General features: G+C 30.2%; 2 protein-coding genes across 4 annotated transcripts in view; both read right to left on the reverse strand.

Moving 5' to 3' along the window:
- Positions 1-18688, reverse strand: part of LOC126770117 (acyl-CoA-binding protein homolog) — a 152130-nt gene that overhangs the window by 3095 nt on the left and 130347 nt on the right. The window contains exons 1-3 of one of the 2 annotated variants that reach the window (XM_050489284.1): positions 5285-5452; positions 5029-5073; positions 4368-4485 (exon numbers count right to left, since the gene is read on the reverse strand). In XM_050489284.1, the coding sequence (XP_050345241.1) occupies positions 4368-4485; positions 5029-5043 (133 nt within the window). In that variant the 5' untranslated portion in view covers positions 5044-5073; positions 5285-5452. Of the gene's footprint in view, positions 1-4367; positions 4486-5028; positions 5074-5284; positions 5453-18688 lie in introns of those variants that run through there. The other variant, XM_050489285.1, reaches the window with a different exon arrangement.
- Positions 7220-17630, reverse strand: LOC126770119 (acyl-CoA-binding protein-like). 2 transcript variants are annotated; one of them, XM_050489286.1, is made up of 5 exons: positions 17528-17630; positions 16946-17091; positions 9534-9566; positions 7862-7976; positions 7220-7470 (listed from the first exon to the last, which is right to left on the reverse strand). In XM_050489286.1, exons 3-5 carry the CDS (start codon positions 9546-9548, stop codon positions 7343-7345), a joined length of 258 nt encoding a protein of 85 aa, XP_050345243.1. In that variant the 5' UTR covers positions 9549-9566; positions 16946-17091; positions 17528-17630; the 3' UTR covers positions 7220-7342. The 2 variants fall into 2 exon arrangements, with proteins under 2 accessions (XP_050345243.1, XP_050345244.1); XM_050489287.1 differs by lacking the exons at positions 16946-17091; positions 17528-17630 and adding an exon at positions 11645-11670.

An 18688-nucleotide genomic window follows, 5' to 3' on the forward strand; every position in this document is an offset into this window, starting at 1 on the left:
AGCAACTAAAAGTATATAAAATATATATATATATATATACACTAAAATACAGTTTCTTGACTTGCGGGTCGCGAGCCCCACCTAAATCGCAGTTATGTGTTAACGAGTCGTATTTTTTTAAATAAAACACATTGAACAATTAAAACAAATTACACTTTATCAAAAGTTAAGATCTAAATAAACCTTACCACATATATATATATCTAACAACCAATTAAAACTAAAACCTTGTACTTTTATTAATAACTAATTAACACGATTCATTTAATAGAACCCGAGTAATATGGAGTCGCAAGGTAGTTTAGGGTATTTGAAAAAAAACGCGCTAAGTAATACGTCAAGGAACAAGATAAATTAACAGTTTTTTGTATGGAAGATTACATAAAAAAGTTTAATCTCAATTATTATTACAAAAACCTACCTATACTATATTATAAGTGCGTAAATTCGTGTGTTTGGGTGTTTGTTACTCAATACCGCCAACACTGCTAAATGAATTTTTAAAAAAGGAAAACTAGGATGTATTATTAATTAATTAATAGGTATAATTAAAAGTACGACGCAAAATTGAGAGAGAGTAATAACTAGACATAATAAAAAATAAACACTACCCGCCTAAAGCATAATACTTTCCGGTTAAAGTCAGTACGGGATATTACCCAATCGTATCGGAATCTGGCTGTTAACAAAACTGATTAACTATCGCTAGGTCGTCGGAAAACCGATATATTACGATATTAATATGACAGTTATCACGAAATGATATGAAATTATCAGCTAAGCCCTAAAGGAGGAAATTAATGAAATACTCCTGATTTGCGTTTTCGAGACGAGTAGAATACAGCCGATCAATTTTAGTCCAGTGGTGTAAGAGCTGATAAGGGTTTTTTTTTTATAAAGCGAATCCGAAAAACTAACTGCACCACATGGGAGGCAGAAACCGATACACGAACTAAAGCAATCCCATGCACGTCACCAACAAACGAGCGTGTTTAGACATTTACCAAATCGATATTCTTGTATTTTTATTCCAACATGCTGCAACGACCTCAAATAAATCGGATAAGGTCAAACGAATTATGACAATGATGATGATTAGCTCGTGTCATAATAAAGTGTTTATATATAAGAGAATACCTGACTGACTGACTGACTGACATATCCACGCACAGCCCAAACTATCAGGGCTAGCACCATGAAAATTTGCATACGTTTCTTATACACAGTAGGTTATCTAATATTACTCAGGAAAGATTATTGAAAGTAGGTAAGGAAAAAAGTTGATTTTTTTTATGAAAAGCCTTTATTTTAAAGAGCTATAGAAATGCTCATGAAACACGATGAATAAAGATCTACTTATTTAATATAAGGGATATTCGAGTATAATCTAACCAGGTTTTGAGGATGGTGTTCAGATTATTCATATATTTGCTGACAAATACCCTCCGGGAATTTAATAATTTTACGAAAGAAAATAAATTCACAAAATATTATATATTATGACTTCTATCGTTTTAGCCTCCAATTATAATTAACTATTTGATAGTTATATACAAGTTAGTAGGTGAACTAGACTTGGAAGGCATTTTTACAAAATTATCGCACCCATTGCGAACTTATTTCGATAACAATGCAATAATTTAGGACCGTCGTTGAACTGATAGTGTAACCAGAAATACGGCTACTGGCTAGTATTATTATTAAAAAAATATCGTGTTTTAAGAACCCAATAGGTTAATCAATACAATAAAATGACCAAATATATAAAATTGGATAACAACTCCAAGCCATATATATGTTTTATATGGAATTAATATTTTATCGGAAATATGTACATATATCAATAAGTATAGATAAATATTGCCTAGGCCTCAATAATCTAATTTATCTATATGATATCTAATGGAAATAGTCAAAACCTTATGTACCTTATGTATCTTGTATTTGAACAATTAACATTTTTTCCAAGTAAAATGGAAGTATTATAGAAGTAAAAATTATATATAACAATGTTTCTTGTATGAATTCCAATATAATTAATTTCATTGTGGTTTCAAATTCTCTTGTTCGACGATAGTCCGCGACGGTTTCTGGGAGACTATCAACCAAAATACGTGACAATTATATTATATATTAGATATATATTAGATATATATATACGTCTGAATCTGAATAAACATAAATCCATTAAAATAATAAACAACAAGTTATGACGGATGCAAGTAGTATGAGATTTTTTTATAACAGTTTTGTAAAGATTAAAAAGTCTTAAGAAATAAAAGGACAACGTTGTAATAAAATCACTATAGCCCATAACATTATCTGAAAAGTCTAATTATTCGAACTTTTTAACCAAAAACAAGTGAATTGATATTTTAACCAATAATTAAATTATATTTTAAACGTTTTCGAAGACTTGTACACTCATAATACAATAGGTTTTTAACTTTCCTAAACTACCAATGAACATAATTTTCTATGCTACTAATCTGTGTTTTACACCTCTGCCCTTTGACATTAGTTATTGTTACATTATTATTTCATGACTCTGTGACGTAATTTGTTTATGTACCTTTGCCGATATTTCATTTATTAAAAACAAAATTAAAATATACTTTATTTTAACAAGCAGTAAATCGTCTTACGTCTGAAAATAACCGACAAGCAACATTGATTTAATTTTTTTATTTTTGCCTTATTTTTTAGTTTGGCATTTTTTTGTAATGGTGCCAAATGCATAAAGATTATTTCGTCATTATCATGTTTTGACATAAAATATATAAAACAATAATAGAATAATATAAAGAAGAATAGAACAAGAGAGTGTTATTTATAACAATAGGAAAATGTAGTGTGATGTGATCTTCCATTAAATAGCTCAAACATCCTACTAATTTAAACATGAACTTTGAAATGTTGCCAAGTATAACTTAAGTAAACGAAGAGGTTTTCCTGTTAAGTAAAAACTCCACAAATAGGAATAAGCTAACATAAAAACCTACATAGTTACATCATTGTATCATCATAAGGATATTTAAAAAGAAATTATATAATCAAATTATTATTGGTTACTTTATATAGTACAATTTATATTGTAATAGTACTAGTTGTTGTATTAGTAGTACATATATATAAGCATTTATAACTGTAAGGCTGATATTTTGTATATCTTTTTTTTATATTATAGGTAGGTAGACTAGAATTTAGGCCACCTGATGGTAAGTGGTCACCAATGCCCATAGATATTGGCATTGAAAGACATGTTAACCATCGCTTGTAATGCAAATGCTCCAACAACCTTTGGAACTAAGATGTTATGTCCCTTGTGCTTGTAATTACACTGGCTCACTCACCTTTCATACCGGAACACAACAATACCAAGTACTGCTGTTTTGTGGTAGAATATCTGATGAGTGGGTGGTTAACACCAGTTAAATATCTTCATGACTATGCAAATAACATTTTACCAAACAAAGAATAAATTAATTAGCACGCATTTTATTATATTCTACTTTCACTTTAGTGAAATGAATTAGTAACCATGTTTTTGTAATAATAATATGCAATGCTTATTTTCAAGAAATTACAATTACTAAATCTTGTGTTAGAAATGAAGACAACAGTAGATGAAGGGGTCACTTTATGCTATTGAACTATTTAGGATTATTTAGTTTAGCACTGAAAATATTTTGTTCCATAATGTAGCCCGATGATGAATACAAATTACGGATCAAACAATACAAGGATTCACTATTAAAGCCTACACTTAGTACTAGTTTACTGGGTGGTAACCTACATTTGGCCCACCTACATAGGTACAAACAAATCATATCATGTTCTACCACCAAACAGCAATACCTTGTATTGACGCTAACTTTTTTTTATAAAATGGTCAGTACAAATCTGTCAAATTGCTGTAATGATAACTTGAAACGTAAAACACCTTGTGCTAGAAAATCTAAGGCTAATCTTTAAGTATGTCTTTGTAATAATTTTCATTAGCACCATGGTTTGCAACTAAATAACAAGAGTAATTAAAACGAAAAGGTGAAACTGATGCGTCCAACAAACGAGTGGCAATTGCCATTACGATGAAGGTCTTGACCCCATTAACCTTCCCATTGTATCTGTTGCTGTATACAATACAGGTTATTGATTATATTAATAAATAAATTACAAATTTCAATAGTTCATATATAAATTTTGATTATGTAATGTTATTACAATAATCATTTTCAATGTTATAACATATCTCAACTTGGAAGAAATTTTAATAGAAGTTTCTATAATCAAAAAAATAAAAACTAACTTGCATATGTTTTGATTTTAGATCATTCTCAATAATAACAGAAGGCTTAAATACATACTTGCAGGGTCAGCATCACCAACAGTTGCTTGTTTGAAGTATGCATAGAGCTCTAGAAGATCAGTGTCACTGGGAAGGGTCTTCAGTTTCTTAACATTAGCAGCAGCTTGGTCAAATTGCTGAAATAATAAAATATTATTTTGTTAAGCATCTCATGAATGATTGTAATATATATAGGTTTATAAGTGAAATTGGTTATGAGAAAAACGTCTATTATAATATTAGATTATTTAGTATTTATAAAAGTTCATACACAAATTCTATTTTGAAAATTGACAAAGGTCGAGCAATGTACAAAAATTTTTTCCTTTGCCTGAATAAGCATTGTTATGTAAGAAATCATATTCTTATAAGATTTTTTTATAAAACAGGATGTGTTCATCTAATATTTTTTAGAAGACAACAAAAAGTAAAGTTTTGTTATTTATTTTTTTCATAATTAATTCACTTGATGTATCAATAAAATCAATATTATTTTTTGTATGGTCATAGCACATATTTGTTTAACTATATAAATTATATTATAGAGGTACAAGATAATATAATAAATACCCAATACAAAAATATTATAGCTAATAGCTATAGATTACAGTAATGTGACTTTGAAATGAACACTATCAGACTTCTACACATTTAACAACACTCAATATAAGTACACTTACCTCTTGAAGTGACATGGTTGCTTGGTATATCAGCAGTTACTTAATCTATAATCATAAAAAAATAACTTTACACTACAAAAACCGAGCAATACTAAATAATATTAAATACCTACATGCCAGTGTAAATTGTGATTTACATCACCAAAAAAAAGGAAAAGATCATACTTCAAATTGTATAAACTCTTTACATATTAAAAGCAATTACTCATTGCGGTATAAAAAACCTCATAATGGTTAAAATAACTACACAACTTACTGATAAAAATTAGCGCGACGAGTACTCTCAACGAATGTTCGTATAAAACTAAAGCTAAAGCAAAGCAAGAGTAGGTAATGAAAATGACTGAACACTACTTGTAGTCTTGAGCAGTAAAGTGACCTCTCTAAATTGACTGCAATAGCGTCGCGTTGAACCAAGCTGACGTGTTTGATTTCTGTAGGTGGCTAGTAATAATACGGTGCTGAATAATTATATTTATAATTTTAGTATTACATTATTATATAATAATGATTAATAAAAATCGGTACATATTTAAATACACAGAATTTATAAATACTCTGTCAATGTCAATAAAGAAGATGTCACCTTTGAAGAGTGACTGCAGTTTTATGTACAGAAATTGGTTATTGAATAGCAACAATATTAAAGTTACATGAGAAATTAGGAAAAAACTGTACAAAAATCGTGATGATCGAAAATGAAAACGGCTATCATCTTTGATAGCGGATATAGAAGTATTAGGTATATTAAAATGTATCTTCACATATTTAGGTAAATTAAAATAATATTTTTACGAGTCAAACTTCCCATTAATATAAAACTTTTGTGTTTCAAACATATTCCCATTAATATTTTCACATTAATTAGTAACACAACACCTTAACATTTTGTTAACGTCGCCAATATCTAAAAAATATGTTGGTGGCGAATTAATATTGGTAGGTAACCTCCGTTATTTATTTTGAAGTCTGATAAAAAATTAAAAAGTTTTCTGTTGCTATTTCCTCTAATTTAACTAATTATCACCATAAGCAAAAATATAAACTACACTAAGTTAGTGTTCTTTAAAATAACAGTTTAACAAGTTTTACAAAATAAAACATACTATAACCGAGACCATATTTATTATCGTGCAATCATATAGTAGACAGTATTAATGAGTAATATGAAATTTAAGATCGATTAAAACCTGATTCCCAACATTAAAACTAAGAATTTAAGAAGAAAACTCCTTAGATAAAGCTATCTAAGGAACTCTGCGACATTAGGTAATAATCGAAGAATATATTACAAAATTGCCGATCATAGCGACACATAAGGCACTGCGTTTCCATCAGACATTCACCTTGGCTGGCAAAAAGAACGACTAGATGACTGCATTGTAACTTTTTTTTTACATAGGGGAAACCTCTAGAAAGGAAGGGGAATCTAACTACGTGGCCTTTTTACCCATTAAAACCGTGGTTGTCTGTGGCACGGCTTAGAGAGATTACTGCATCATTCGAAGGCTCAGTTAATCTCCTCTCAGGGGGGCTCTGTTTCACTCGCTATTGCGTATTGCAGAGACCCCATTTTTAGAACGACATTGAAAAGGAATTTAGGAATTATATTTGACCACAAATTAACTTAGTTTTTCATAATTCTACTGGCCTCACGCCTCTTAATATTTTATAAGTTATCGCACTTAATATAAAACGACAACATAGTAAAAAAACTCGTGTCTGTCTATTACGCCATTTCGACTAAACCACTGAACTGATTCTTATTAAATTTGACAGAGAGGTACCTTAGAACCTGGATAAGGACGTAGGCATATAAATACCGTTCCATCGGATTGTCAGTCGAAAGGAATTAAGAACGGTAGTGAAAATTTTAACCCATTCTGCACTGGTCGGAACTGGTTCGAAATTCAATTGCTTGATTTAAACCAAACATGCAAACAGGTAAATTTAAATAAACGCTTCTGAAAGTAGGTACTTTATTTTTAACAAGGACAATAAATTTCATTAGATAACTTGTATCTTACTATTATTTAAATTCTAATAATAATATAAAGTACACAGCTAACTAACAGCTATAAAAACATATGTTGACGTCAGTGGGATTTATTAAAAAAACAAATTTTAAGTTTTAATTATTATTTAATAATTTTATAAACTTACAAAATCTGTATACAGAAAATCACAATCGTATAAATTTCGAGAAAAAAAAACAATAAGGAAATGAGAATGTTGAAGGAATTCCTAATTTTGAATTTCATGCATTTCGTTACACGACGGTAGACTAACTAACTTACAATTATAATTATTAAGTTTAAGCGTATTTAGATTGTAATTTTTCAGCCATTTCTATGTACTGTTTCTTGGCATCGTCTTGTGAGATACCCTTGCGACCAGTCCATGCCTTGAACTTGGCCTTGGCGATCATTTCACTGGGTTCAGCTAAAAATAATATTATTTTATTTAAAATACTAGCAATTTACCTTTGAATTAATTCGAACATACTTTAATTAGACAAACATTACAAGATGTATTCATAAATTATTATATGCCTCTGAATAGCCTTTGCTTAAAGCATTAACACCCTTAATGCAAGTTATAGATAGAATGATATGACCGCTTAACTTAGGTACATGATACAACTTCATGTTTTGTCTTCTTCTTTTGAAAGACAAATGACTGATGATACATGTCACTTATTTTACTAGTAAGGCTAATCTTTTTATACCCATATATATTGAAATTATTATTTAGCTCCTGGCATCTTTCTAATTTATAAGTAGGTGCCTAATTAATATGTACAAAATACGTTTTATTTATTTAAAATACGAACCGATGTTAACATCGCCGGTTGTGGCCTGTTTGTAAAGAGAGTAGAGGGCCAGGTTCTCGCTGTCGCTTGGCCTGGTCTTCCAGTTCTTCACTGAAGTGGCGACTTTTTGGAATTGCTACAATATAAATAAGAATATATGTTTACTTTACAATAAGTAACACATTTACATAATTTATTATTAAAGCTTAAATATAATAAACACATTACCACCACCTAATTTATTTAATAGTTCCTAGAAGGATAAGTTTAATGCAACTATTAAGGCATGGTAGATAAAAATATATTACTAATAAAATATTTATTTTCCGAACACATATTTATATCTGTCAAAGGATCTTCATAATAAATTTTGATAGCTTATCGCAATTTACAGAAATGATGGATTGTGTACGATTCCCGTAATCACATTTAACGTTGTATAAATATAGATAATTCAAACGTTATCAAAATAATATATAAAAGTCCGAAAATAAATATAATAAATTAACTGTCAATTATATTTAACTTAGGTAAGTTAATTTTTGTCTGATTCTTAAAATAAAATTAACGTAAACATTATATTTAAAATATAAACTGTTTTAATGGCACATTTAATTATACATACACAGATACATACATTTGATAGGTAAATCGTACTTATTACGTAGGTACCAAAAGACCATTGTCTGTATGACATTTCCTTGTATGACTTATTCGAAAACCCATATTGTAACAAACAGGTAAATATAGAAACAATTAAAAGAAATAGATAAAATAATTATTTTATATTTCGTCGGTACCTAAGGTTTCATTGTGTTTAAGTTTGCGTAAAAAAGTACCTACCTTCTTTATTACGCAAACTAATCAAATAGCTCGTAAATAAGCCCAAAACTGGAAAAACGCCTCACTTTTCTTTCGACCAAAATGAAGCTTCATATATTCAAAATTTCATTCATCCCGTGCAAGTTTCTTCACAATATTGTATTATTGTTGCTAAACGTCTTTATGCTTTGTTTATTTAACTAGCTATCTAATTAAATAAGACCATAGATAATTTATTACTTTTTAAAGATTTGACATATTCCTAACAAACATGTTCCTTCGACGCTACGCAAAAACATTCTGTAGTGCCTTCCCAAAATTTAACCCTTTGATTAGGATCAAAGTGTAAAGTGGTAGATAATATCCTGATGGTTACCCTGTCCCATTTTGAATACAATTAACGAATACTATACAATACATTTACATTGTAAAAACAACGTTAACTATCACTGCTTACAAGTCCCTGGAACGATTTGTGTTTAATCGTATAAATAATTAATGCGAGAAATCGATTTAAATCTTAAGTGTTAATGAGAAATGAAAATGAGTGGTCAATCCAAGTGACAGGTGTGAAACGTTTTTCGTCATAAATATTGCACTCATATTCGAACTTCAAACTGTTTTCATCGCGCTAAAAGAAGTTTCATTATGTCCCTTAAGTAAAGCGTGCTATTATTTAAATAATAAAATAGACCGAGCAAAAACACCTACTGTTATCAAAATCAGTTTCTGCAAATGATCCTTTCTACATCAATATATCGTACTTATAACCAGAATAGATGTTTTTTATTTTTTTATTTTAGTTTAGTCGGCTAATACTATAATATGCCAGTTTATTTGCAAAGCTAGTATTCCAAACCGGTACACTCACCTCGTCAAGAGACATTTTGGAATGTGGTGTGATCTGGAAAAGAAAAAGAAAATTATTATTATTTATATATAAATAAATTAACTCCACTGAAAATAATGATAATAATTATGATACAATGCAAATGTAATTGATACACACAACTTGTAACGAACTTTGGGGTGAATGTCAAAATGACGACTGAAAATAATTTTGAATGAGGCGGGCAACGAAAGACGCATAAAAAACTTTAATTATTGTAATTGTTAGATTATTGTTGACTGTTATTTGTTGGCTTTTAGTAATAAGAATAAATTAGCGATAATTTTTTTCGTTGTGTTCACTCCAACAGACATTTGTTCTTAAAACTTTAAAAAAAAATTGAGTTTTATTTAATATATGTATATACTTATATACCTTATACCTTTAAGAAGATTATTAAATGTTAATTATTTGAATTAATTATTCCACTTATATGGACTTTAGCTTTCGCTCTTATTTTGTTTTTTTTTTTATGTCACCTTTTTTGCTCCAAGCTTATTTGAATTAAATTAATTACTCATTTGTTCAAAGAAAGAATTTACTCAGTATAGATTTAATATTAGTATTTATGCTTGTATAATAAAACATCCTAAGAGCCTCGCTTAATTATAAAGACCTTTCGTGTCTCTAATTTCGTCAAAAAAGTAATTGATTTTATTTCTGATTTTGATCAAAACGAAACGAGATTTAAATACAAGTTGTCGTGGAAAATAACGATCCGTTTTAAAAATATAACAAACAAAACTTATAATAAACAAATCATATTGAATACTGATTTCAATATATTATATTCTCGAAGCCAATATATTATTTGAATTATTTATTATTTTAAAAAAAATATATAAAAATATTAAAAATCAAATTTAATTTATTATAGTAGAAAAAGATAACAGGTGCAATGAGTTTACTTCGGACTACTTGCGCACGCGCATAATGTTCGCGGTATTCGCGTTGGACATTCCTTAGGTTCGTTGACCGGTATGCCGGTAACGGAAACCAGACGTTACCACACTTTCCAACACTCGTCCTCTCACTCTAAACTCGTCGATAATAACTTTACAATAGAAGTACAAAACAGAAGGATATAATATCTCGATCTTTACCAATGTTATAGATGCGAAAGTAGCTGTCCATCTGTCGATCTGTTACGCTTTCACGGCTAACTACTTAAACGATTATGATGGAATTTAATATAAAGCAACCTTGAACCCCAAAGAAGGACATAGGCTACTTTTTTATACCTTTTATACCCCTCTTAATAAGCTGGTGAAGCCGGAGCGAAAACTAGTAACTTATAAAACTAATAAAAATGATATATGTTCTCAAAACAATAATAAATATTTTTTCAAATGACATTCATTTCATGAAAAGGAAAAACTCAGTGGCTCTAATATTCATTAAAATATTATTAATGATGTATAGAATAAATCGTATTACAATTTACGAACGAACCGAAATACACAGTTATTAAATATTTTAGTCACTACCAAATAAAAATTAAAATAAACACAAACACTTGAAAGTCAAAATTAATAGGTAATGCGAGTTTTCATCGAAGATCTCTTTCATTGTGTTTGTAAAACATCCACCGTGATGTGTCAACTCTTTTTAGTTAATTTAATTCAATTATTCATGACCTAATATACTGATGATATTCTGCTGGTCGACCAGCAGGATACCTTGCGCATTCTTAACGAATACCTAGTCAATTGTGCAAAACATTTTACAGTGCACAGGTGTGTCCGCAAACACAGGGTCACTTTTCATAATCCGATGAGACGGTAATCCGACACAAACGGCGAGAGATCAGTCACATCATCAAGCCAACGGAGTAACGTGTTATACGAGGCACGAGGGTGTAAACATTGCCAAATTCCAATTTCCGGACTGACAATTCCTTTTTAGAAAAAACCCACTAATATTTTATTGTTTGGTGCGATTCTAGGACTTTCAGAATTATGTCAGAATCTGTAGCATCACAAGCTATACATATATATGTACATAGTATACAACATAATAATACAAAGCTCAATAGATCCAATTAATTAGACTTATTAATGTAAAAAATTGGTTAAAATAATAGTAATACTCACCGGGGGGTAGGTTCGGATCGCAAGCAAACGAGAAAATGAATTATTTTGACGCGGATCTCTCATTAAATTTTCAAACCCAGGCCCTTATCGGTTTTGCTGATTGTAATAGGGTTGTCAAAATTAAAGTTAGTCACGGATTTTTTTTTATTTAAAAAAAAAACATTGTTTTACGTACATTTGTTTACTATAAAAACCAGGAAATATTTAAGCATGATAACAGAAAAAGTAAATTCTCTTCTTCTTAAATTTACAAGAACATTCTATGTTTTAAATTCGATCGCAAATGATATAAATATTTAGCACTGCTCACGGGGTAGTTATGTTATTTAAAATTTATAACATTTGAGGTTTTTGATGGCCCTTAAGTGAGTAACATAAATATTGAACCTAAGACAGAGACTTGCATATACTTAGTTCCATAGTAGTTTCCATTGACTTGGCACAATTAGCTTTGCCAGGTATTTCAGACGTAATTTTACAAATTTTTAAAATGTAATAAAGATATGATCGAGAATGATTAAAGCATGGATAAAATATAAAAAATATTATTTGAGTTGCACTAAAACCTTTTTCGGTAATTGTTAACGAAATTTATAGCATTTCCTCTTTGTTTATTTTATTTTTTAAACTTTTAGGAATAATAGATATAAATAAGCAAAGCTGTTTTTAGCCGTTACCCAAGCTGCTTTAACCCGTTTAAGCGTCTTCGCCCTTTTTGCTCCGAAGCTATCTATTTATACATATGATGTATATTTTATATTAAGCGACAACCCTATCGCAATGTGTTACAGTCAACATAAAATTTCATCACTTAAATATAACGCCAAATACATATCAATAGTAATTAAGGAATTATAAAATTTATTACAATCTTATCGTCTTTATCTGTTAAATATATTTTATTATTGAACTCAGTATAAATCAATCAAATCAATCTTTATCTAAATTGTAGTTACTACATGACCGTGAAATTAATTATAGAATATTACTAAACGGCGTCAGCTATCTGGGCGACAACTTACTTAGTCCTAAAAAGCTTTTGCATCGCAAAATAGGCGAAATAAATATAACCGATTGCCTTGCCTTGATTTACTATAGTTATCTCTTTGCACAAATATTAATGTATCTATTGCAGAGTTCATAATATGGTATTAAATTAGCTTAGATACATTTTTCATGGCAGAAAGAAATATTTTTCGTATGTGTTGGTATTACAATAATGCATATGACGTTCTAGGCACTTTTACTCATTAACATTTTTTTACATAATCGTATTTTTACATTTTTTCATACATATTTGCACTTTGTCTCATTGATTTTTATTTTTATTTTATTGATAACACTGTTCCGTTAGGGAAGACGCAAGTTGAAAACCATACATAAGAATCTTACGTCAAGTAGGTATATTTTTTTTACTTGGTACAAGTGGAATACAACTGCAACAATTAAAAACGTCGTACATTAGTACGGTATTTTTTATTACATATATGTAATGCATAAATATCGTTTACTTTTTAGGATAAAACAACCTTTATTCAAAAATATTGAATAATATATTTCCAATTATACAACACAGATTAGTATGTGTAGGTCAAACTTTGGCGTCATCCGATTGAGCTGATATATTTCACTCACTCGTTGTTGGTACAATACAAGATACCAACGTTCTAAATACATATTTCTGCAATAAGACGGCTTGCGATGCGCCGTATGTTCAGGTAAAAAAAAAAATTTAATCAGAAAGGACCTACTTTTCTGAAACATTTAAACTATCGTGATTTATATATATTTAAAACATAACTTTGTATTTCTAGTTCATCTCGTGCTTGGAAGTAAAAGGAAATATCATAAGGATACATGCCCAAATCAGAAAATTATACAACCGCCGGAGGTTGACAAAGGAAGCATGTGTTAGGTTCAACTCGAAATACTCGTTTTATAAGTAAGATATTTACTGACTATTGTGCCCATGTGTGAGTGCAAACACAAGTGCACTTTCTAGTTCCTCGATCTCATAATCCAATGGGATGGCAAATCCGACACGACCGGAAAGAGTTGAGGTGCAGAACCAATAGCTGTACATACTTTCCGAGGCACGGGAGTGTTAACAACTCAAATCAATCTCTGCCAACCTCCAAACTGCTACTCAGAACTTCAGGACAACCCCGATCTAACGGATCTCTGACCTTATAAGATTGTTAATACAACAACGCAGTCAACCGTTACATAACATATTCACCAAAGTGAGATTAACTTATACGCTCGTGACAATGCTCGAAATAATCTGTGCCCAGAACACTAAAAGCTATTAAAAACGGTTTACTTTTTTTCTATCTTACCACGATCAAAATGAAATGTAACTGACATAGTTTTGTTTTTATTGTTGTATACACAAGCGAGCACGTGTTATCCATACTTATAAATAAAGTAGCCCATGGGCTCGCAGTCCGTTAGAAAAATAACTATTTTAATTTCATACATAAAGGTTCTCTCTACTTTTAAACTTTTTTTTATTATAAAATACAACTTCAAAATACTATTTTATACAGAAATAAAAAAAGTTTTTCTAAGAATTGTGACAATAAATATAAAAACCATTTAAGCGTTCATTTCCGCTCATTTTTTTTTTTTTTTTTTATAGAATAGGAAGGTGGACGAGCATATGGGCCACCTGATGGTAAGTGGTCACCAAACGCCCTTAGCCATTGGCATTGTAAGAAATGTCAACCATCGCTTATAGCCAATGCGCCACCAACCTTGGGAACTAAGATTTTATGTCCCTTGTGCCTGTAATTACACTGGCTCACTCACCCTTCAAACCGGAACACAACAATATCAAGTATTGCTGTTTTGCGGTAGAATATTTGATGAGTGGATGGTACCTACCCAAACGAGCTTGCACAAAGCCCTACCACCACTGATCAACAATTTTATATGAAAAATAAAATGAAACAATGTATGTACATATAACGAACGGAGCTGGTCGTTAATGTTACTTAATGTATAATATAATAATATTACAATTTATTGCACACCACATATCAGTTACAGAAATGGCGTTCGCACACTGCAGTTATTAAATGTTTTAAAACATAATTGTACATTAACTAACAATATACCATTTACTACTAATAAATTAATTTACTGGTGGTGGCGCATTGGTGATGTGAGCGATGGTTAACATTTTTTACAATGCCAATGTCTATGACCGTTGGTGACCACTTACCATCAGATGACCCATATGCTCGCCCGCCTTCCTATTCTATATAAAAAAAAACTAACTTATGATAGATTTTGTAAGATACAATTCTTCTTCGTGACCTGGCACAAATTTTTCAAAAAACGTTGAAAATTATTTTTATAATATATTTAACTAATTTTAAGTTTAGTAATTTGCTTAATAACAATAATGTAATTAATTTTTATTGTTATTATTTATCTGTAGTCTCTGTTTATTCAACTATAACTATAACATGCATTAGTTATCACTATGCTAACTGACTTAGACCTCATAATTTATTCTTACATAATCTTGTGGCGGACTGTATGTATGTATTCTGTATCTACCAAGGATATTGGGATGAGACCATAGACAATTTACTATATTTTAAAGATTTAACATATTCTTAACAACTTTTACTACAATTTGTAATACAATTTTAATTTAAAATGTTCAATAACCTTTATATATCTTAACTAATATTATTAATGTGAAAGTGAGTTTGTTTATTTGTTTGTTACGCTTTCACGTCTGGACTACTCAACTAAGCAAAATGAACTATTGCATATACTACAATCACAACAACAAAAATATTATGTTACCAAAGAAGGTCATATATCTAAAGAGTTGATGCTCTTCCAGGCAAACTTAGGAAAAGTCTCGTGACGATCTAGTTGTACAAGCTTTATCAAATACAGTATCAGATTTATGACAAATTAATAAAATAAACATATTATATATACAACTACGATACTTAATATAATAAGAAAATCTAACACAATATAATAATCTGGTAAATCCCAGCATTACTGATGATAGGGCTTTGTGCGAGCTCGTCTGGGTAGTTACCGCCCACTCATCAGATATTCTACCGCAAAACAGCAGTACTCGGTATTGTTGTTACCAGTGTAATTTTTAAATAGTTCCCAAGGTTGGTGGTGCATTAGCTATGTAAGCAATGGTTAATATTTCTTACAATGTCAATGTCTATAGGCGTTGGTGACCACTTACCCAGGTGGTCCATATACTCGTCCGCCTTCCTATTCTATATAAAAAAGCAGTTTTTCAAAAAAAAAACAATTCATTATTGATATTATTTTATTGGTGCGACATGGAGTTATAACCGATGCGCATGCCGTAACAGCAAGCGGCATTACACTCTCTTATGTCGTCATGTCCCTTATGCCTTCACCACCGCTTTCCAGTCCCTTGTGTGTTCGAGGCGCGTTACTTATGATTAATATTAATAAGATTTTATTTATTTAGTGTACAGGAAACAAACAGTGAAATAATTACAATAAAATAAAAAATATAAAACAATTCATAAACCAAAACAGTTTCCATTTATAAATTAATCATAAGTAATTACAAAACAAGACATTTTTTATATTTAATAGGTGCATGAAATTATATAATTTAATTTAATATAAATTTAATTTAATTTTTAAGATTCCTTATCTATTTTAATTTTAAAAATATATCATTAATTTATTAATTCATTTGAACGAGAAAAATTAAACTCTTGATAAAACTTTCATTGTCTTTAATCACTGTGATAAAGTATGCGATAATCATAACGATATCAGTATTTATAAAGCCAAATTTTATTTGTATTGAGAAAATTATTTTGCAATATGTGAGTTCCAGATTCTAAGTTAACTTTAATTATTTAATTATAATTGTTTGTAAAGTCAAATTGTTCACTAAATTGAAATTATAATCTTTCTAATCATTTTACAAAGCTACTTGATATTTTTATAGTTATAACCATAAATTTTCAAATTTATCTATATTATACATGTATATATCACTACAAAGTAGGTCGTCTCAAGTGGTTACGGCGTTGTATTATCTGATGGAAACTTTCGTACATATCTCAGCCACGCCCCTATTAAAATACACTCGTACCCTCTCGATTTCTTTATTTGCTTTAAGGAATACAGGCAAGGTAATAGGTAGAGCTATCAGACTATTAAAGATAATCAATATCAAGATGTACCACTTAAGACGTCGGTACGCCTTGAACCGCGGGATCTGTTTGAGAATATGTTATTATTTATCTTGCAGTTACACCGGCTTACCTTTGAAGGGTATACGGAATGCAGGAAATAATTGCTTTTTCACGATAGAGCTACTGACAAGGTGAACCGACCCTGAACATCCTACCATCAGACCCGGATTCAGAGTTGCTGTAGCGTTTTTGATGATTTATTAAAACTAGTGTCTACTGTGAAATTAAAAAAAAATGTTTTATCAGTATGAACGCAAATTATGAATGTTATTTTATTTAATATTTATTTCACAAAAACATATTTAAACATGATATGGTTGATTTTGACAAAATAAGATTCATTGTACAATAGCACTGGCTATCCTAGCTAGGCTAATTCCTGTGTTAAGGATAATCAGTCTGTAATATTATATTATCTACTTGTTACATATAACTTTCGGTACTTTTACTTCATACAAAATTAAACAATGCCAAATCTCACTTTTCACAACTCACAATATGCTTGGAATTTTTTTCACCTTTGAATATATGCAAAGACTAAATGTGACTACTAAGTTCCTATTTCGGCATAAATACATAAGCGTTCGTAGTATACCTACTGCTTGTTGATTATAATACAAATAAATGTGATATAAACTAAACGAATACGTACGTAAATTTTATTAATCGAAATATAACGACAAATTTTAAATTAAATTGTAAATAACACTGTTTAAATTGTCAACGGTAGCAACACGCCCATTTCGTTTAAAATTCCATGTTATTGTAACTGCCGTGAAATCATGAATAATAAAATTATAATTTTATAGCTTACACTATAACCTTGCGATATAAGAAATACTCACATTAAGTCCTTAGTATGTACAAATTAAATATAGCTACTGTACAGGATTATAAGGTCCTCCGGCCCGATTTCGGCCACGGTGGCCAATCTCAAGAGAGATTAGCCAACTGCGCAGGACATATTATAGTGAACAAGTGTGTGTGCAAACACAGATGCACTCTCTATTACCTAGCTCTCATAATCTGATGGGACGGTAATCCGACACGACTGGAAAGAGTTCACGCGCAGGACCAAGATGCTTTCCGAGGCACGGAAGTGTACACACTTCCAACTTTCAGACCCCAGGCTGCTACTGAGAATATTCTTACAGAAAAACCCAATAACTTTATATTGGCTCGACCAGGAAATTGAACCCCTGACCTCCGAGTCAGCGGCCTTATATCTAGCCACTATACCAACGAGACAGTCACATAGTTGGATAGATTATGATGAATGGTAGCAAGAGCGCCATTTCACCATGCCATTTATTTTGGCCCACAATGACCAACCCTCCTGTCTCCAGTAGAGCTCATACAAAACATTAAACATTATAAATCTATGAAACGAATATGATATGATGAAATACGAATATGATACTATGAAATAAATCTATGCTATCAAACGATAGCGATATTATCTATTCACAATTAACTGTAACTGGTCTGTAAATGTGATTACCAGGAATTTCGCTGTACCGTTAGTGCAAAAGACGTTATTACAATTTATGTCCCGATTGAAAACTGGAAAAATCGTAGGTTAGTCACTTTTAAACATCTCATGAATATACGTATACTTGCGATGTACATTTTGCACGGTAAAAAAACATATTAAATTTGAATACTTAAAATATTTTTTATTGGTTAATTTATTCCCTTAAACATTACGTTATAAACCACTAATAATAAGACATATTAACATAAAATCTAAATAAATAATTAGTTTTTACGTGCTGTTTAAATTCCACAGTTTGAACATACAACCTTTTGCACA

This window comes from Nymphalis io, chromosome 8 (genome assembly GCF_905147045.1).
Source record: "Nymphalis io chromosome 8, ilAglIoxx1.1, whole genome shotgun sequence".
NCBI lineage: Eukaryota > Metazoa > Arthropoda > Insecta > Lepidoptera > Nymphalidae > Nymphalis > Nymphalis io.